Consider the following 21,342-nt stretch of genomic DNA (forward strand, 5'->3'; position numbering starts at 1 on the left):
GACTTCGCATATTTATCCTGCTTAATCTTGAGGCCAACTCAAGGAAGAAAAGGCATTTTTCTCCCTTGAGGGTGCCTATCTCCTACACCTCCTTGGTGGGCCTGGTCTATCAGATGTCTGCCCTGCTCAGGTTGGGAGCTGTTCCAGGGTGGGGCTGTGTTTGGCCCAGAGAAGGGGCCTCACAACGGAGTTCAGGGCTTGGGGTCAGGCGACTGTTGCTTCATCAGCCTGCACTTCAGCTGTCTGGAGTGTTAAATGAGGCCCTGGCACCAAGAGCTCTGTACAAGGGGTGTAAACACTAACCACCACCACCACCACCACAATAATCAGACTCACTGGGTGGTCTTGGGCAGGTTTCAGCCCATCTTGGCCTCAGCTGGCTCACCAGCTCTCAATGGGGGTCACGTTACCTTGATGGGCCCGGGCAGCTGAGAGGAGATAATGGGTATGAGGAGCTCCTTGGAGGTCAGAGACAAAGGCATGTTAGGAGAACAAGGCTGAAATATCAAGCATTTTTAAGAAATGAATTTCCATTATTTCCAAGAACACAGAGGCCTACGGATAAGGTGGGCACGGCAAGGCCAGCCAAGAGCAGCTGTCCTCCGCGAGGCAGAAGCAGGAAGGAGCACTGGGGGTGTCTCTGAACTTCTCCCCAAACCACACCCTGGGGCTTGGTAATCCACACCCTCACACCCACCCCAAATTCTCCACCCACTCCTCATGCTGATTCCCCTCTGTTGTCTGGGGAATTTTGAGAAGCCTGCCAGGAGGAACAGTGCTGGCCCGTTCTTTAGCCACCGATCTGTCTGCACTGACAACTTCCCAACCAGCTCCACCCGCCCAACCTAGATGCTTGTACATCTGACGGAAAGGGTCATGGGGGCCTGCTCAATTCTAAGGACTGGACTGACACATGGAGACCTTGCCCAGGTCAGATCCCAGGAGGCCAGCTCTCTTAGTGCCTCTGCTAGCCTGCCTCTGTTCTACCACAACTCCAGGGACCTTGACAAGCAGAGGGGTCTGTAGTGAATGTATTGCCCACATATGGTAGGGGAGACAGACATTATATTATACTTAAAGGGTCTATCCACCAAGAAGGCCTAACAATTGTAAACATTCATGCACCACGTGTGGGAGCACCCAAATATATAAATCAATTAATCACAAACATAAAGAAACTCAATGATAGTAACACCATAATAGTAGGAGACTTCAACAGCCCACTCACAGCAATGGACAGATCATCTAATCAAAAAATCAACAAGGAAACAATGGCTTTGAATGACACACTGGACCAGATGAACTTAACAGATATATTCAGAACATTTCATCCTAAAGCAGCAGAATATACATTCTTCTCCAGTGCACATGGAACGTTTTCCAGAGTAGATCATATACTGGGACACAAATCAGCCCTAAGTAAGTACAAAAAGATCGAGATCATACCGTGCATATTTTCAGACCACAACGCTACGAAACTTGAAATCAACCACAGGAAAAAATTTGGAAAGGTAACAAATACTTGGAGACTGAAGAACATCCTACTAAAGAATGAATGGGCTAACCAAGCAGTAAAAGAGGAAATTAAAAAGTATATGGAAGTCAATGAAAATGATAATACCACAACCCAAAACCTCTGAGACACAGCAAAGGTGGTCATAAGACGAAAGTATATAGCAATCCAGGCCTTCCTAAAGAAGGAAGAAAGATCTCGGATACACAACCTAACCTTACGCCTTAAGGAGCTGGAAAAAGAACAGCAAATAAAACCCAAAACCAGAAGAAGATAGGAAATAATAGGGATCAGAGCAGAAATTAATGCTATCGAAACCGAAAAAACAGTAGAACAGATCAATGAAACCAGAATCTGGTTCTTTGAAAGAATTAACAAAACTGATAATCCCGTAGCCAGTTCGATCAAAAAGAAAAAGGAAAGGACCCAAATAAATAAAATCAAGAATGAAAGAGGAGAGATCACAACCAACACAGCAGAAATATAAACAATAGTAAGAGAATGTTATGAGCAATCATATGCCAATAAAATGGGCAAACTGGAAGAAATGGACAAATTCCTAGAAACATATACATGACCAAAACTGAAACAGGTAAAGGAGACAGATGCACAAACCAAAAACTATCTGCAAAAGGCACTATGAGGGAGCGTTATAAAGAAGGTGACCGTAACTCCAGAGAGGAAGTGGCTTGAAAGTTACAGAGAACAGGCGACATCTGAGGTAGGACCGGAAGGATGATTCAGAGTTTGCCAGGTCATCAAGGTGCAGAAGAGAGGACATTAAAGTGACGTGCAAATGCATGGAATGACGCAAACCTAAATAGCAGAGTGTACATTTCAAAATCATTTCAAAATCACCATCCCAATTGATACTCTCAAATACCACAATGGGGTTACCTGCCCTGCCACACACACACACACACACACACACACACACACCACACACACGCATGCGCGCAAGTAAGAAAAGTAAGGGCCAGTGAAGACAAATGATGAGCCCAAGGGGAAACAGTGACTGATTTCTCGGGAGAGGGTAGGAGTGAGGGAGGGACACTGGCTGAGATGGCTCTCTTGTCTTGAAGGGGGCGGTATTCTCATAGGTCAGTGATCCCTCATTTCCTGCCCCTGCTGGTCTGTGATGCCCTCCTCCCATCCCCGACATACAAGCATCCTCCTCCGGGCCCCAGGGCCTTTCAGAAGGGTGGCCAGCAGAGGGACAGAGCAGCCTTCCAAGGAGGCCAAGAAAGATCTGAACTTTCATGAGGCCCAGCTTGGAGGCCGTGCCCTACCCTCCCCCACTCCCCCCAGGGCACTGATAACCCCGACCTCTCCCACTGCAAATCTCCTCTCCTAGCCTGTCCTCTCCCCTTCTCTCGCAGCTGCAGCTGCCGCCAGCCTCTCCCTCTCCTCCCTCCACCCCTCGCCATCCCCAGGGAGCAGTGAGCTCAGCCTTTCCCATCAGCCATCCCTGGGAATGATGGGAAATGCGAGGCAGGCCAGGAACCAGCAGAGGCCTGCCCCAGAGAGGGAGGAGGAGAACACGGGCTTTTCTGAGGGCCACTGGGGGCGTCTTGGGGGCAGGGCTCCGTTCTGCTGCTTGCGATGAAGCCCAGGCTGCCGTAAGAGCACAGTCTGCCTGTCCTTACCACTGGCTCTAAATAAGGTGGGATCCAACTGCTGGAGCTGGGATGGGCCTCTTTTTCTGGATGGGGAGACAGAGGTCCAGAGAGAGGAGGGAAAGGAAGTATGTCTGGGAGCTGACTGCCACATCCCAGGCACTGTTGGAGCCTTTCACGTCCTTTGTCTCATTGGATCCTTACCACTACCCTGCAAGGTATGTGTGGCACACTGAAGAATGCCCCCCCTAAGATGCCCACATCCCCCAATCCCTGGAACCGTGAATATGCTACCCTACGTGGGAAAAGGGACTTGGCAGATGAGATTTAGTTAAGGTTCTGGGGATAGGGAGCTTCCCTTGCATTATCTGGGTAGACCCAGGGCCATCACAAAGGTCCTTATAAGAGGGAGGCAGGAGGGTCAGAGACAGAAAAGGCAAGGACGTGCTGATAGAGGCATCAGGAGAGAAATTAGAAGATGCTAAGCTGCTGGCTTTAAGATGGAGAGTGGAACCAGGAGCTAAAGAACATAGGCAGCTTCTAGAAGCTAGAAAAGGCAACAGGATGGATTCTCTCCTAGAGTCCTCAGAAGGAACACAACCCTCCAACTTACTTTAGTACTTTGGGCCTCCAGAACCATCAGAGAATAAATCTGGGCTGTTTCAGGCCGCTAAATTTGTGGTGATTTGTTACAGGAGCAATAGGAGACTAATAAAGGAAGTATTCCCATTCCTGTTTTGCAGATGAGGAAACAGCCTCAGGGAAAGCACGTGACTTCCTCAGGTCCTACACGCTCCCCTCCACACCACACTGGGCTTACTGGGAATCTCCACGGGCTGTCAAGGCTGGGAGCCCCTCAGCCAGAGCTTCAAGGCGGGAGGAGGGGGGAGTGTGAGGAGGAGGTAGGGGTCTGCCACTGCAGGGCCAAGGTTGAGGACAGGAGTAGGGATGGGATCTGGGGAAGGTTAAAGCTCTGCCTGCAAGGACTTGGATTGTGGATTGTGGCTAGGGCCTTCTGGAGCCAGTGACTGAGTCCTACCCTGCCCCAACTTGACACAGGGAGGCACGGGACACGGACAAGGGGTGCTGGCCATGTAGCTGGGCTCAGCAGGCCAAGAACTTGCAGGATTTATCAAAATTAGGTGAAATTTCCCCATTATCTCTCTTTGCTCCTGATAAAATCCCTGAGAGGAAGGCTCCTCATCCTTCTTCCCACATGACCGGTGAGCAGGATGAGGCCCTGGGGGTCAGTAGCTGGCCCAAGTTTTCACAGCCGGCAAGAAGTGGAATCTGGGTGTTCATGATGATCAACATAAGGAAAACATGACTAATAGCTATTGAGCTGTATGCACCTGCTGTCCCTGGCATTTTCTCAGTCATTCTTGAGGCAGACCTGGTCAAGTCCCTCCTCTGCCTCAAACCCCTTCACTGCTCCCCACAAGCTCTTCACAATCTGGGCCCACCCACCCCTCTGATCTCCCCTCCCACTACACTCCCCTGCCCCCCATACGCTCTAGCCCCACTGACCTTGGTTGTTTCCCTGGAAACATCAAACTCTTTGCAACTATGGACTCTCCCATGGGGCTCCCACCTCGCCAGCTCCAGGCCACACGGCACTCACGGCACTCACGGTGGAGAAACCATAGGTCTTGGCCACACCCATTCCTTCTTGTGGCTAAGGGGGAGGGAAAAGGGCCAGAGGTCAGCCCTAGGTGGCAGGAGGCCTGGCAGGCTGGAACTGAGAGGGCCTGAGTGAATCGATCATTTCCTACACAGTAAAGGAAGAGCAGCCTGGACGTGGGACAGGGTGTGGTGGGGTAACTTCTCAGGGGGATGGGCCCTCCCAGAAATGCAGATCCTAGGGTACTGGGGCTGAGGGGGCCTCCGAGAACATTGGATTCCAGTCCTCAGGGCATGTGTGGTGGCACCGAGGCCCAGAGAAGGACGTGACTCACCCCTGGCCCCAAGCATGTCACCAGGAAGGTCAGTTTGGGGCAGTGTTTTGGGCTCTGCCACTCACTAGCTGGGTGACCTTGGGCAAAGAGAAAACCATTCTGATCCTCACTGATAAAGTGGAAATAATAACAGTGCTTTTCTTGGTGAATGCCTGGAGAGGACCAGGTGCAGGGAAGCCTCCGGTAAGTGAGAGCCACTGTCACCACTGAGAGAGCACGGCCTGAACTCAAGGCACTGGATGGGGGAGCTCATCCCTCTGTGTGATATAGCGGGTTTAATTTCACCCCAACGCTGGGCCCTGAGGCCGGGGTGGGAGGGACACCCAGAAAGATGGACACTCGGCTGTCTGCAAAGCCACTGCTTCTGGGCCCCCACAGCTGGTGAGTCCTTAATCTCAGCGGTCATCTCTAGTAAAGAAATTACCAGTCTGATTTTCCTTCCAGTTAAAGAAAGGACTCCTCTAAGGGATCAAGCCTGGGCTAGAGGGGTTCCTGATCAAAACATGAGCTCTCCACTTCCACACTGACGGAGGCAAGAGGAGCCACTGGGCACTGAGCACTCTTCCTGCAGGCGACACTGTGCTGGGCTTCTGTGCAATGACTTCTACCTCTGCGCAGCCACCTGAGGGGACCGGGAGACCCATCCTGCTGAAGGGGAAGCTAAGGTCTGTGGAGAGTAAGTGACCTGCCTGCCACACCAGCTGGCAAGGCCACATTCTTACAGCTCCAGAAGGTCTCTGGGCAAGGGCTGTTCCTATTCTAAAGCCTTGGTTCTAGAGGAGGAGCCCAGAGCTGCCATGAGGCCCTGAGGCAGCCTCCTAATTGCCTGCAGCCCCAGCAGCCCATCTCCTCCCTCCAGGCCCTCTCACCTCCCCTCGGCTCCCCAGAGATCCGTTATTAATAACTATGAAAAAAACACATGGTAACGCCGTTGCCTCCGTCTGGACAAGGCTGTCCACCCCCACACCAAGTTCACATCCACTTTATCTCAGATATTTGCTCATTGGGCACTTCCTCAGAAAGTCTTTGGTGACCCCTGATGAGGTCAGGCCCCCTCGTAGGCACTCTCAGGGTATCCCTCACAGTGGGCACTCTGGCTGTCCCCCTGCTCCAGACCAATAGCCCCATGAAGCCAAGGATAGTGTCTGTTTGCTGCCATGGTTTCCCCAGAGGTATGCCCAGTACTGGCACGCAGCCTCAGGAAGCCACTCTCCACTTGCCTGGGCCAGGCACTGTGCCAACTGCTGATCCCAAGCTGCACATTTAATCCCCACGATTACTCTAGGAGGTGGGGGTTATCATCCTCCTGGACAGATAAGCACATGAGACCAGGACAGACAGTGACTTCCCCGAGGATACCCAGTTAACCTGGTACATGGCTGGGACCAGCACCTAGTACCGGCTATATGATCTGTGGGCCCAGTGCAGGATGCGGGGCCCCTAAGAGCATTTAACCAATCGAGAGGTCCTCCTGAGCTTGGGGCCCTAGGTGACCGCACAGGTCACCCACCCCTGAAGCCAGCCCCCTTGGGCACCCATGTGTTCTGACTCCCGGCCCAAACCCAGGCTCCTCTGAGAGGCCCTTGGGCATCAGTGCCCTATGGCGGTGGTTCTCACACTGAGCATAGGTCAGAATCACATGGGAGGAGGGGCGCCTGAGTGGCTCAGTCAGTTAAGCATCCGAGTTTTGATTTCAGCTCAGGTCATGATCTCAGGAACTGTGGATTGAGCCACGCATCAGGCTCTGCACTGATAATGCAGAGCCTGCTTGGGATTCCCTCTCTCTCTCTCTCTCTCTCTCTGCCCCTCCCAGCTTGCTTGCATGCTCTCTAAATAAATAAATAAATACATAAATAAATAAATAAACATTAAAAAAGAAAAAAAAAGAATCGCATGGGAGGCCTGTTACAACCCAGCTTGCTGGGCCCCACCTTCAGTCTTCCCATTTAGTAGGGGTGAGGTGGACCTGGGAATATGCATTTCCAACGGCTGCATTTCTAAGGTGAGGTTGATACAATGGCCCTAAGACACTGAGAACCACTTCCCAGAGGAACGTATGTTTAGCAGGGGCATTCTGAATCCAGGGTTTTGTGGAAGGAGAGATTTATGGGCAGGCTATCAGGGCTGAGGATGCCTCACATCCGTCCCACCATACCCAGGCCTCAAGTGGAAAGGACCAGCCCTACTAAGAAGGAGTGGGGGGAGGGGGCGGCGGTGCGGTGGAGAGGAAGGGGAGAGGCAGGGAGAAGCGGGGAGGAAAAACGAAAACTTTGCACAAATTATCTTAATTTTTTGTAACAATCTTGAGAGGCAGCTTCTGTTATCTTTATTGTAGAAGAAACCCCTGCATACACAAGTCAATGATTTGCCCAGAGTCACAGTCAGGAAATTACGGAGACCACAACTGAACCTGGTTCAAACTTATGTGTTGCCACAAGCCTGTTTCAACCAGCTGGCCCTGTCAAGTTCTAATCCCATGACCTGCTCAGCCTGGGGAAGCAGAGCCAATAGCCTTGGGTTCACACAGTCCCAAGCCCTGGGAAAGCCTGGCAAGCCTCCAGGGCCCTGCCCCTCCACCACCTGCCTGCCCCCACAAACCCCAGCCTGCAGCACAAAGACCTGGGACCCAGCTGAGGGGGCTAAGTGCTGGCACCATTCCAGCAGGCCAGGACACCCATCCTGAGATCAGAGGTTCCTCCCAATCCAGGCCCTTCTCTCCAGCCTCCCTTCTTTCCACTTACACACGCTCTAAGCCCCAGATCACACGCCATCTGTTCCTTCTGCCTGGAATGCCCTTCCCACCCTGCTATCTGTCCAACTCTTACCCATCCCTAAACACCCCACATCACCTCTACTAGGAAGTGCCCCCTCAGCACCTTGACCATCCTCACCCCTCTATCACGCCACTGTCAGCTTCCCTGGCTGTACCTCCAAAGATCATTCTACAAATACTTATTATCTGCCCTGCTCCAGACACAGTGCAAGGTGCTGAGGATACAAAGCTCAAGCTGAGCTCCGTCAGGCTTGGGTGTGGGTCTGCTTCCCCCTGTGAACCTCTGCCAGGAGGGGCAGACAGAGAAGGAGTAGGTGAGGGTCGTCAAGGAGTGATGGGACCACAGCTGGGGATATGAAAAGATGGTTGGGGGCCTGGAAGGTAGTACAAATTCTATGTTCCAGGCACTGTGAGGCTGTAGGAAGCAGCTCCCCAGTGTCCCACGCCTGGAGTGCAGATCCTTGACAAAGAGCACAAAACTACTACCGAATGAACACAAGGCAGGTTATGTGATGGGCAGGTTATGGGCTCCCCAGGAAACCAAGGCCCAGAGACAGAAAGGGATGAGCCCAGAGTACCACTCAGAGCAGGAGGCAGCCCTAGAATGGGCCTGCAACCTGCTGTCCCAGGAGATGTGGGTTTTAAACAGCAGAGGAAGGAGAAGGCAACGTGCCTTACCCTGAAAAACGTGCCCCGTGGACCCTTCCTCCGGAGACATAAGGCAGTAAGGGAAAGCCACAGCCCACGGAAGCCCTAGGCGGGAGAGGATGGCCACTGAGGAGCAGAGAGGCTGGAGTGTGGCCAGGCTGGCGGAGGAAACATCTTGAGAGGCAAGAGGGAGGAAGGGAGGAGGAATCAGAAAGGAGGAAAGAGCCAGACACGCAAACACCTCCGCCTCCTCTTTCCAACCAAAACAGAATCCCCAGCAGACAGACCTGTGAGGAAGGAGACAGGGAAAGAAGCTGGGGCCTCAGAGGGGTGGGTGGCTGGGAAGGTACCCAGGACAGGAGCCTCTGGAAGCTTCAGGGACTAGGTAGCCCTGCTAAGGATTGGGTGGGGGGTGGTTAGTGGGGAGGCCCCATCAATCAGCAGGGCCCGCCCAGCTCTGTACCCACAGGTATTAAGGTATTATCAGGTACTGTGGGTACAGAGCTGGGGCTCGGGGAGGAAGGTGATGTGGACTCCACCTGGTCGCTCCTACTGCTCCTCCAAGACCCACTCAGGTACCAGCTTTTCTCAAAGCACCTGAAGCAACCACTGGGCTGGGCTGGGCTGGGCTCCAGCACAGGATTAGCACAGACTCAGAAAATACTGTGCAGCAAAACTGATCTGATGATGGTGGAGTCAAGGCCTAGCCCTTAGAAAGCCTACAGTCTGGTAGGAAAGCCAAGGCATTCAAAGGTTGGAGCGTGGGCACCGAGGTGACTCTGAACTCCTAGACAACCAGGACTGGCAGGCATTTCAGAACCATCCACAAAGCTTTGATGGGGGCCTTGTCCTCTAGAAGGACACGCTGCTGGGATAAGGAGTCAGGAGGAGCTGGGGGGACTGAAGAAGAAGGAGGCATCATCTTTGTCCCCCACCCCCACTCCACACACACACACACACACACACACACACACACACACACACACGAGTGCTGAAGGCTGAGGGGCTTCCAGAGACCAGGGTTCTGGTCCTGGCTCTGGGACTTAGACAAACTCCTTGACTTCTCTGGGTCTCTCCATTCCCTCACCTCCATAATGGAAACTCTCCTATCCCCTTGCCTCTCAGGAGACACATCAGGTCAAGGACAGGCTTCCACACAAGTAAGAACGAAGGCCTCGGGCATGACTTCAGCACATATTAGAGTCCCACCCCATCCCTGCCCTGGCTGCCACCTGCTTTCCTCAGGCCTCCATTTGGGTGCAGCGAGCCTGGGAGACAGAGGTTGTGGTCACGAGAGTAGGCAGCCAGGCCTGGTGTCCAAATGGGAGAGTGGCCCCAAAGCAAATCCACTTCCTGTCCAGGAGCCTTCTCTCTCCTTCCTCTCTCCCTAGCGGAGGAAAACAACCCTTCCCACACAAACACGTCCTCACCACTGCTTGAGAAGCTTTATTGAAACTTCTGTCTGGGCTTTCCCTCACCTGGCTGGCTTTAAGCTGCTAGAATTGAGGGGTCCTTCTTTCATCTATTTTTTTATAGGGAACCAGTCTGGCTTGGTTGAACCTTCCACTCGCTAGAGGATAACAGTCCAGCAGTCAAGTGACTTCCCCTTCCTCAGCCTGTGTCTTCTTCTAAAAAGAGGGGATGACGATAGGGCCTACCCCATAATGTTATTCTGAGGATTAACTAAATGTAGTGCCTAGCACTTAGTAATACTTATTAATTCTTACTATCATTAATAATATTCCATGGGGCACCTAGGTGGCTTAGTGGGTTAAGCGTCCAACTTCAGCTCGGGTCACGATCTCACAGTTGGTGGGTTCGAACCCCGTGTCAGGCTCTGTGCTGACAGCTCAGAACCTGGAACCTGCTTCAGATTCTGTGTCTCCCTCTCTCTGCCCCTCCCCCGCTCATCCTCTCCTCTCTCTCTCTCAAAATAATAAACATTAATTTTTTTTAATTAAAAAAAATAATATTCCACAAATATTTATTGAGTGCCTTTTCTGTGTCAGACGCTGTTGGCCGCCAGGGACAAATGGGCAGATATGTGTAATGGATCCTGTCTATACAAAGTTTCCCCTCTAGCAAGGAAGACAGCAGGGTTCCACACTGCACAGCACCAGGGGGCTCCATGGCACAGACCCCAATGCCAACAGCATCCCCTGCAAGACGGATATCAAAGAAATCAATAGTACACAGTGACTCTAACAATAGGTGCTCTCAAATACAGTGCTCCGAGAACACAGGACAAGTGACTGACCAGCCTGAGAAGTGGAGAAGGCTTCCCCAAGAAGTGACATCTGAGCTAGGAGCTGAAGAAGAAGCAGTAATAACTCTGACAGGGGCAAGGTGTGGGCATGTTATACTGAGGCAAAATAAACAAAAGCTGCCGTGGGAAGGCTCTGAGGAAGGAGCAGGATTCATTCAAGGTCCTGAGGGGTATGGGCAGGCGAGGCCAGCAAGGGCAGGGCAGCAGGGCCCGGTCACCAGGTGGACTTGGTCAGCAGTTGGGATTTTATTGTCACCACGATAAGACATTGGCAGGGTTTCAGCAAGGGATGGACACAATGTAGTTACACTTTAATATGCTCACTTTGGCCACAGGGTGGTGAATGGAAGGACAGAGAGGCGAGAGTAGACACAGGGAGACCAGTTAGGTGGCAGGACCAATAATAAGCCTGCTCTTGAGTTCAAATCCCAGATCTGCCATTTATGAGCTGGAAGGGAGATCACAAGAACACCTGCCTCCATCAGTTGCTGCGGGGATTAAATGAGCAACTTCGCGCATGTGAAGAACTTGGAACTCGGAATGACCCCTGGCCCATAGAGTGCGGTGTGTGTTCAGCTGGGATCATTCATCCAGGGGAGAAATGAAGGTGGCCCACATTAGAGAGGTAGCAGTGAGAGAGAGGGAGACATGGCCAGACTCCAGGGATAATATCAATAAGGTCTCCTTGCAAGCACCCAGCTACTCCAGCCCCTGTGCCAGCCGCAACAGCATGAGACACCCTGAGCCAGAAATGCCCAGCTGAGCCCTTCCCACATCCTGACCGACAGCAACGGGGAGAGATAAAAAAACAAATGTTGTCATTTCCAGGTACTAACTTATTGGGCGACTGTTTATGCAGCAAAAGACAAATGCAACAACTCATTGAAATTTACCTGGCAGGAACCTCCCCTCCCCCAAGAAGCTGCACCTTAGCCACAAGAAAGGTGCTCAGAGTACAGCAGGCAGCTGCCGAGCCTGGGACGTTTGCAACTTCCAGGATTCTGCCTTCGGAGAGCCATCGGAGAGCTTCAAAGCTAATCATCTCAGCATTATTTACAATAGCAAAAAAAAAAAACAACTAGAAGTCACATCAATGCCAAATAAGGAGAAGATTCAATAAACTGTGGAGCATTTGCAATGAGGAACTCTATGTGTCATTAATAAATACGGATTTATTAATGGTGGGTTAATGGCATGGGAAATGCTGGAGGCAAAAAAAAAAAAACCAAAAACCAGTAATCCAAATGTCACATACAGTTTAAGCACAACTGGGTTTGAATACACAGGCACAGGCACATGCACACGTACACGTACACACACAAGCAAAGAGGGAAGACACACACAAAAATTTTTTTGATGACCTTCCAAAGTGATGAGATTATGGGTGATTGCTATCTTCTCCTTGTCCAAGTGGGAAGGTTTTGTGTTTTTAAAAATAATCACTGAAAGATAAGTATTAGTTCTTTTTAAATGCTGCATCAGAACTCTGGTCACTCTGTCTCTAAGAGAACACAACACTAGAAGGTTAGCCTGGTGAAGGGAAGGGTTCCTGCCTGCTTTGTTGCTTTGTTCACGGCTGGTGGCCCAGTGCTAGAATGGTGCCTGGTACGTAGCAGGTGCTTGGCAAGTCTTTGCTGAACGAGCAAATGAATGCATGGCCCTTATCAGACTGCACTGTATCCTTCTGAGTGCCCAAGGGCCTCCCTCGCCAGCCCTCAGGCAGGGACTTGGTCTGGTCTTACTCTCCCTGGGGTTCAGCACAGGGCCTGGCACTGAGCAAAGGCCCATGGATGAATGAAAGGCTGAATAAATGAATATTCTACCAAAAGAACCTTCCCTGATCACGGCATGCCAAGCCCTCGAGGGCCAGAGTCTATGTGAAGGAGTGTGGTGCGCGTGCCTGGGAGAGAAAAGGGGGGATATGAATACACTGGGGCCCTCTGAGAACCCAGAGAACTCTGCCTGGCCTGACTCTGGCTCTACCTTCTTCCCGAGGCCCTCCAGTTCATCCACGACTGCCTGTTTTGTCCATCCTCCCACCCCCAGGGAGGAGTTCCAGAAGGCCTGACTCAAGCTACTTACGATGTAGTTTTGTTTTTACAAGAAGAGAGAAGGCAAGCGCCTTCCTGGAATGACATTCCTGCTCAGCTGCCCTGGGGCAACCTCTGGGACAAGAATCTGGCAGGGAAGCCAGCAGGTGAAGGCAGAGCTCTGGGGGATGGGAGGGCAGGTGGTCAGAGGTGGCTGGGGGATGCAGGTGTTGGAGAGGGCAGCAGTGGGAGGCCCCAGAGCTGAGCGAGACTTTGCTGGGGGTGAATGGAAGTGACCATGACCAGGTGACTCCGTATGTATTGACTGTCACAGTGAAGGGATGGGGCACATGCCTGTGCCCGAGCGACAGACTGAGGATGGCCCTGGGAGGGGTGCCAATGTGGAGGGCTTGCCAGAGCGGGGTGCGGTGGGGGGGTAGGCAGCGGCTGGAATCGGATTGTTTCAGTCCATGAGACTCAGAGCCTGAATGACTGCTGGCGGGGCCAGGGAGGCTGACAGGGGCTGGTCAGGCCCAAAAGGAAGCAGAAGCTTGAAGGCTGGGGCTCAGGAGGGACCCCGACTCCCACTGCAATGCCCTACTTTGGTTGTCCAGAGTGCCAGCCCAAAAAAGACCGTCCGCTTTTTATAAATAAAATTGCGACAGATGTGACACCTCAGACCCATCCCAAACACAGGCTCAGAGGTCTGGAGGTTAGAAAACACTGAGAACCCCAGAGCGCAGCCCCCTGACTTCTTCCATGACAAGCAGGCAAACAATAGCCTTACTAAGGTTCCCGAGAGCCCAAGGCACCAGCCCCCAAGACCTGGGTGTTTTCAAAAGCCATGAAGGAGGCCTGCCAGGTCCTATAGGGGAAACAGTGCCCACTCAGGCAGCTCTGAAAAGCAGGAGGTGAGGTGATTTCATTAACAGCTGGAGCTGCAAGCAGCGTGGGAGGAGGCTTGATTCCTGCACCAAGACGAGACGGCGCTCCAGAGAACAGGCCCTGGGTCCGGCTCACGGCCCCAGCCTCGGAGAACAGCCCAGGCCTGGTGCTCAGTAACGAGCACATAGATAAAAATGTGAATGGGCCATAATAACAGCAGCTAGCATTCACGCAGTACTTACTTTGTGCCAAGTGCTATTCTAAGCACTTTACAAATATTAACTCATTTAGTGCTCCAGAAAATTTTACAATTTCCATAATAAAAGATGAAGATCCCCATAATACGAACTTCATTATTCCCATCTCACAGATGAGAAAATGAAACAAAGAGGGGTTAAACAACCTGCCCAAGGCCACATAGCTTTGAATCCTGTCAGTCTTATTCTAGAACCCTTGGTCCTAACCGGTCCGCCATACTGCTTCCCACTGGACACCTGCACCTGTCACGGCGTTCAATCCCACACCATCCTTTCTGCAGTAGTCTCGCCCCCACACCCCTGTCTCACCTCCAGCATCCCCTCCTAACCGATGCTGCCTTGTCTTCTTAGCAACTAAAAAAATATAATTCATTGAGGTGAAATTCACATAACATAAAATGTACCATGCCAAAGTCAACAATTAGCGGCATTTAGTGCATTCACAGCATGCAAAACTTCCTCCTCTATTTCCAAAACATTTCCATCCCTCCACAGTAAAATGCTTCACCCATAAGTAGTTTCTTCTCCCCATCCTCCTCTCCCCCTTCCCCTGGCAACTACCGAGGTCGGCTTTCTGTGTCTACGGATGGATCTGTCCTGGACAGTTCATATAAATGGATTCATACACACGTGACCTTTGTGACTGGCTTCTTTCGCTTAGAACGATGTTTTCAGGGCTTGTCCATGCTGTAGCGTGTATCAGTATGTGATTCCTTTTTATGACTCAGTACTATTCTATGGTTTGGATAGACCACAGGTGGTTTAGCCCTTCATCCACTGATGCATATTTGGACCATCTGTTTCCACTTTCTGCTGCCTTTTGACCCCACCATGACTCTGCGGGTGAGGACTATTGTTCCATCTCGCTTCTAGAAGCAACACTGATGTTCATACGTGGTAGAGCGGTGATTTGCATTGGAAGCCCCGGCCTGCCGAACTAGGTGTTCTTCCCTAGAGTTTCCTTGTCTCCCACCAGCCACTCACTCGCCCTGCAAGTCACACTTTTCCTGGGCATCAGTGCCAGGCACATGCCAGGCTCCGGGCCAGGTGCTGACCACCCAGAGTGGATGATTCAGGCTAGGCCCCAGGGTCCACCAGGGCCTGAAGCTGTAGGGATGGGCTCCTGCCCAGCCCAGAGGTCCCAGGATCCAGGCACACCATGTCCAAAATGAGTACAGGGGCAGGAGGACCCTGCTCCTTCCTTCCTGGGTCTTAGCTTTCTACCCTGGAGAGAAGGAAGATGGCCCCTAGCAGAATGTTCTAGAGTGCTTCACAGTGAGACTGTCGAGCAGAACAGGAATTGCTGAGCTGGAAGGGCCTCCAGAAAACACAGGACTCACAGCATGGAGTGGGGAGGAGCTGTGGATTAGGACAGCCATGAGGGTCTGCCCTGCCAATCTGTCATTTCACCTCTCAGACATAAATGCACTAGAAAAAGTCCTTTGCCAGGAATGCCCACTATGCATCCCTGCTGTAACTTTGAGCCAAACCTCGTCTGAGCCTTCTCTGCACAGAGGTAGGGGCTTGGAAATCTAGAATTCCAGATTCTAGGTTGGGAGGAGTGAGTTGACTTCAGACAGCCCTTCGTTTTGACAACTTCCCCTCAGGCCACCTCTCTGTGTAAGACGGTGTGGCTATGAACAGTAGACACCCAGGGAGGCCATCTCCTGCCTGGCCCTCCAAGAAACCGCCTCTGCCACACATTTGCCTGTTAATGGGACCATCCTGAGGGAGTCTCTGGCATTCAATGTGGAGACAATCTGGACTCAGCCCAGTGACTCATAGTCACCACTGCCTCCTTAGGCCCCCTTCACACAGGACAGGGGCCTGACAACTATGTAGTGAATGGACGAGTGCATGAATGAGTGAACGCACGAACAAACAATCCCTTGGTGATTTCCCAACTTCTGGCCTCTCTTTTCCAGTCTGTTTTTCTACACAGCTGCCACGTGAACCTTCAGCTCCTGCCTCCCCTGTGAGCTGTGTGGCTTTAAACAGACTGCTTCATTTCGCTGAGCCTCGACTTCTCCATCTGCAAACAGGGAGTCGGCTTGTGGGTAATGAGGAGGATGAAAAGAGAAAGCATTCGCCCAGCACCTCAAGGGCTAAGGAACAGTCCAGGAAAAGCAGTTGAAGGAAAGCTGTTTCTCTCTGGCACCCCACCCCATCCCACACCTCTGATCTCTGATCCCCTGATCTCTCTGTGTTCTAAAGGCTGGAGGAAAGAGCCAAGCCCCTGAGCTGGCCCCTGGCTGGATGTAAATGTTTATGCCAAGCCCAGCCTCCCAGGGACAAGTTATTTGCTCTGCCTGTAATTAATTGCAGTAGGCCCGGCTGGGTAATAAACTCTGCCGGGGAAACATAAACAGTTTGCACAGAGCTCCAAATCCTTTGTGAGGCCAGCAGAGAGGGTCTGCAGGAATGGAATATTCTCCCAACCAGAAGAGGAAGACCCCTGGAGATCATTTGAAAAACAGCAGCTGCCATTATTGGGTGCTTACCTTGTCCTAGGCACGGTTGAGCCCCTGATTATTTGGTACCACTATTTTCTCCATTTTATTTATTTATTTTTTAGGTTTATTTATTTATTGCAAGAAAGAGAGGGAGAAGGGGAGGGGCAGAGAGAGGAGAGAAAGGATCCCAAGCACAGAGCCTGACGTGGGGCTCGAACTCAGAACGGTGACATCATGACCTGAGCCGAAACCAAGAGTCAGACGCTCAACCGATTGTGCCACCCAGGCACCCCTCCCCATTTTAAAGGGGAGGAAACTGAAGCTGAAAGAGGCAGGGTGACTTGCCCCAGCTAGAAAGTGGCTGGGCTGGAAGGGACACCAAGCCTGCTTTCAGAATAGTGGGGGGGAAGGCAGCCATTCATTCAACAAAAATGTATGTGAATCCCCCGTGCCAGGTACTGGGACCAGAAGGAAAGAAAAGAAAGTCACTGTAACAGAGGGTGATAGCAAATTACAAGTGGCCATTCAAGCTCTGAGGGGAAGAGACCACCCAGTATGCCTCCAGCAGAAACACGTAGTAGGTGTGCAATAAGTGAGTTTCTGGCTAAAACTTCGCGCTCTTCTCCTTGAGCCAATGGAGCTTGTCGCCAAGCAGTTCAGGGAGTCTTGAAGACACTGTGTCAGGGCTGGGGGTGTAATGATGGGTGAATAAAGCATGACCTTCTCTCCCAGGGAGCCCAATCCAACTGAGGGTATGCACACATGGGTAAAGGAACAGAATGCAAGACAGGTTGATGAGGGTCATGGGGCAAGACAGAGGGATAATCAGTATTTACTGAGCACGATACTATGTGCCAGGCACTGTGCTAAGCCCTACATTATCTCATTTAGGCCTTCCAACAATCCGGGCAGGGGGAGAGAATATTATCACACCCATTTTAAAGATGAGAAAACCGAGGTGCAGCAAGATTACACTACTGTCGCAAGCACACAGACATAAGCAGTAGTGGTAGTGTTTGAAACCTGGCCTTACACCAAAGCCTATGTTCTTTTCTCCCCACCCCCACTGCTCCTCCCTCTCTGAAGGGGGCACCAAAGTTGGGAGGGACGAGGCAACCACCAGTAAGCTCCCTTCACCTCTCCCCACCTCGGCGCGAGGGTGGAGGACGTGGGAAACAGCGCACCCTGCTGGCCGGGTTTCCTTCCTAAGCCAGAAAGGTCAGTTTGCCTGCCAGGGCAGCAGAGCTTTCCAACAAAACCAGTCAGGCTGGTTACCTCCCACCCAACCCCCCTCCCCCCCCCCCCCCCCCCCAGAAGCAGACTTCTATTCTGACCTCTCCCACAAAAAGGCCACTCAGTTTACAACTGTTCCTTCCCAGGGAACTGTATTTCACAGCTTATAAACACTTTCCAACGTCTTAGCTCATCTGACCACCACCACCCCACCCCAGCAGCTCGTGTCCACAGCACCCAGCAAGAGGCACAGCAGGGTGCAGGTGAATTTGACAGGCAGTGGACTGGCTCCACCCCAATGCCCCCCCGACCCCACCGCCAGCGCCCTAACCCTCCCCACCGCACCCCTGCCCATCTCCATCCAGCTTCCACCACCATTTACTGAGCTCCCGCATGACAAGCCTGGGGCTGTACCAGGCTGTTTCATCTGGGGTACATTGTTTAAACCTTTCCACAGCCTTTTCAGGTAGATATTGTGTCCATGTTGCAGATGAGGAAGACTGAGGGCAGAAGGACCTTTCCAGGCTCTTCTTTACATAGCAAGTAGGATCCACAGCTGGGCCTGTCCCAGAACCAGCTCCCCCCTGGGAGACTTTCAGGTCCTGCCTCAGCAGTGAGGACTCTAACTGATGACCAGGTCCACACACGTGGGGTGAGACTGCTCTGAGCACACGTAGGGAGGCGGCACCCACATCCTGGCACAAAGGACCACCTGGCCTGAGCACGGGCAGATCCAGTCTTGGATGAGCTCATGTAATTTGGAAGCCCTCTTAAAAAAGGAGAAGGAGAAGGAGAAGGAGAAGGAGAAGGAGAAGGAGAAGGAGAAGAGTACAAAAATGTCTTCCTTTGGCGCCTTTCACAAAGCGTCCAAGCACGTGGACAGCGCTAGGCCTTGGAACGGGCCCTGGAGCACAAAGGGCCTGAAGCTGAAGCTGCACCAGCCTCATGGTGAACCCGCCTCTGGGCTGGAGGAAGGGCCCAGAGGCGATCCGAACACCACCCGCCTTCACAAAGGCCCTGCCTCCAGCCCAGCAGACAGAGGAGGCTCCGGAGGACATTCCTTCTTCTTGTCACGCGTCCTGCTGCTACTAAACCCTCCCTGCAATTGGGCCACGTCTGTCTGTCTGTCTCCCTCTTGCCATGGTTTCAGAAGAAGCGGAGATCATCTGAGCACAGGGCCAACCCACAGAGTACGTACGCTCACACGGATAGCACCGCTGGCTTTCTTTGTGATCCTGGAGCACATCCCCAGGAGGGTCTTCTATGCCTGGGTGGGCAGGGTCATCCCCCACCTGTGCCTGGAACCCCAGGCCAGCAGGAACAGCCTTGGCAAGAGCCCCATCCCCAAATATTCAAAGGATACAACACCGATTATCAAGTGTTCCCGCATCCCACATCCCATTTGGCCCCCACATCAGCCCTGGGAGGTATGCAGAGCCAGTTTTATTGTTCCCACTTACAAAAAGGGACAACAAATGGCACTCACTGGACCTATGCTGTGCTAGACATGCCAAGGGGCCTTCCACAAGTCACAACTCACAGACACCATGGCAGGAAGGGCTGATCCCCAGGGAACAGGTGGGGAACTGAGGCCTAGCTCGGTCTCTGGGCCAGGACCTGAGAATGGGGCTGCAGTCCTGCTCTCCCATCCCCCAGCCCAGACCTCTGCGCAGTCTCTTCGCAGTCTGGAGTGGCTAGCTCAGAAGGCAGACAGGCTGGATCACAGTGGGCTGAGTGAGGAACATGAGGCCTCCCGCTTCCAAAGCAGAGGAGCAGCTGGTGGCTTCTCACAGGCCTTTCTAGCAAAAGTGGATCGGCGATTGCCTTCCTCTCTCTGGCTGTGTCAGAGGAAGAGTGCATAGGCCCTGGAAGCCTGAAACCTGCTCAAAGGCAATAGCCTCACAGACTCAGGACCTGTGTCTTTTTTCATGCTGCCACGCAGCAGAGGGCGCCATGCCCACCTCCCACCTTGCACCTGCCAGGTCTTCTAGTCCCTTCACAGGACCACCTCTCACCTGACAAGCCAGCTGCCCAGTGCTTGCTCTTGCCTGCCCTAGTCCTACCTTGGTCCTTCCTTCATGATTCATTCACTCCTATATCCATTCTACAAACCCTCATGGAGAACATAGTGTAGGGCGACCCACTGTCCCCATTCACCCAGGACCAAGGTGTTTCCCAAGATGTGGGACTGAGACAGTCCCAGGAAAACTGGGATAACAGATCACGCTGATGTACTGTTACTGTGTGCCTGGCCCTGTGCTGGCCACTGAGGACACACTGGACGTGGTCACTGCCCTCAGGAAGCTTCCAGTTGGAGAGTGGCTCTCACTCAATGAAGAACTATCAAAGGCACCTGCTTAGCACCTCACGCACATTATCAACTGCACTCTTAGGAGGAAGGTATTGTCATCTCCATGGTATACATAAGACAACTGAGGCTCAGAAAAGTGACCTGACTTGCCCAGAGTTACAGAGCTATCAGTGACATGCCAAGACTTGAACTCTGATCCATTGAGACAGATAAAAGAAAGGGCAGGTTTGTTCCAGCATGAACATTAAGAAGACAGAAAAATATAAAGATATGTTTTATTTAATCAATTTTGTAGCCCCCAGTATTTGGCATGTCCTAGAGGTTCAGAAAATGTGTGTGGAAGGAAGGGAGGGAGAGAGGGAGGGAGGGGAGGGAGTAGGCAGGGAGGGGAGGAAGGGAGGACAGAGGGGAGGAATGGGGGGGAGAGACCGGAGGGAGGAGATAAAGGAGACAGGAAAGGAAAGGAGGGAGGAAGGGGAGGGACTAAGGGGAGGGAGGGAGAGGGGGAGGGAGGGCAGGGCAGGAAGGGAGGGAAGCACGCGTCTGATTTAATCACCTTCAGGCTAGGAGATCCCAACCCCCAATTCAAAATACATATATTTCCCTTTTCATAGCCAGTGTCAGCTGTTTTCTTTCAGCAGCAGGGCCAGGAAGGAAGTGAGAAGAGGGAAAGAGTGCTTCTCTTTTGGGTCAGCAGCTCAGGGCTCACTTCCTCCAGGGAATTTTTTTTTTTAATTTTTTAAAAAATATTTTTTTTTATTTTTGAGAGAGACAAGAACACGAGCAGGGGAGGGGCAGAGAGAAAAGAAGACACAGAATCCGAAGCAGGCTCCAGCCTCTGAGCTGTCAGCACAGAGCCCAATGCAGGCTCAAACTCATGAACCACAAGATCATACCTGGGCCGAAGTCGGACGCTGAACTGACTGAGCCACCCAGGCACCTCCCTCCAGGGAATCTTAAGTGACTCACACCCCCACCTAATTCTGGCCCTACCTTATTTGAGTACAACAGCCACGTGTATCACAAGTGTGTGTATGTGTGTGCACATGTGCATACACACATGGGCGTGTGTGTGCAAATATGCATGTGGTGCTTGTATTCTTGCTTCAGTTCACTTCTACAAACCTAGGCCTCACCTGGCTGGGCCAGCCCTATCAGGAGCTGGGGGTCCAAGAGGTACCAAACACTTGTCTGCGCTCTAACATGGGAAACTGACATGTCAGCAGCTAACCATGATGATGCAATGAGCCATCATGGAATGATGCCACCATGCATCCATGAGCCACCATGCATCATGGTGCAAGGGAGCACGGAAGAGGGCACTGATTGCCTGGGCAGGGAGCACCAAGTCAAGGGAAGGAGTCATGCCTAAGCATACAGTAGGTGCTCCGTACAACAGATC

The 21,342-nt window shown here is 52.1% G+C and overlaps 1 protein-coding gene across 5 annotated transcripts in view; it reads right to left on the reverse strand.

Annotated features, from left to right (window-relative positions):
- The window catches only part of ARRB1 (arrestin beta 1), a 79,702-nt gene that overhangs the window by 44,468 nt on the left and 13,892 nt on the right, over nt 1–21,342 (reverse strand). For 3 of the 5 annotated variants that reach the window (XM_049652445.1, XM_049652452.1, XM_049652435.1), the window contains exon 2: nt 4,657–4,804. The exons of the other annotated variants lie outside the window; for them this stretch is intronic. In XM_049652445.1, the coding sequence (XP_049508402.1) occupies nt 4,657–4,709 (53 nt within the window). In that variant the 5' untranslated portion in view covers nt 4,710–4,804. The remainder of the gene's footprint in view (nt 1–4,656; nt 4,805–21,342) is intronic. 5 annotated transcript variants of the gene reach the window in all.

The sequence above is a fragment of the Panthera uncia genome, chromosome D1, assembly GCF_023721935.1.
Source record: "Panthera uncia isolate 11264 chromosome D1, Puncia_PCG_1.0, whole genome shotgun sequence".
In the NCBI taxonomy this organism is placed as follows: Eukaryota; Metazoa; Chordata; class Mammalia; order Carnivora; family Felidae; genus Panthera; species Panthera uncia.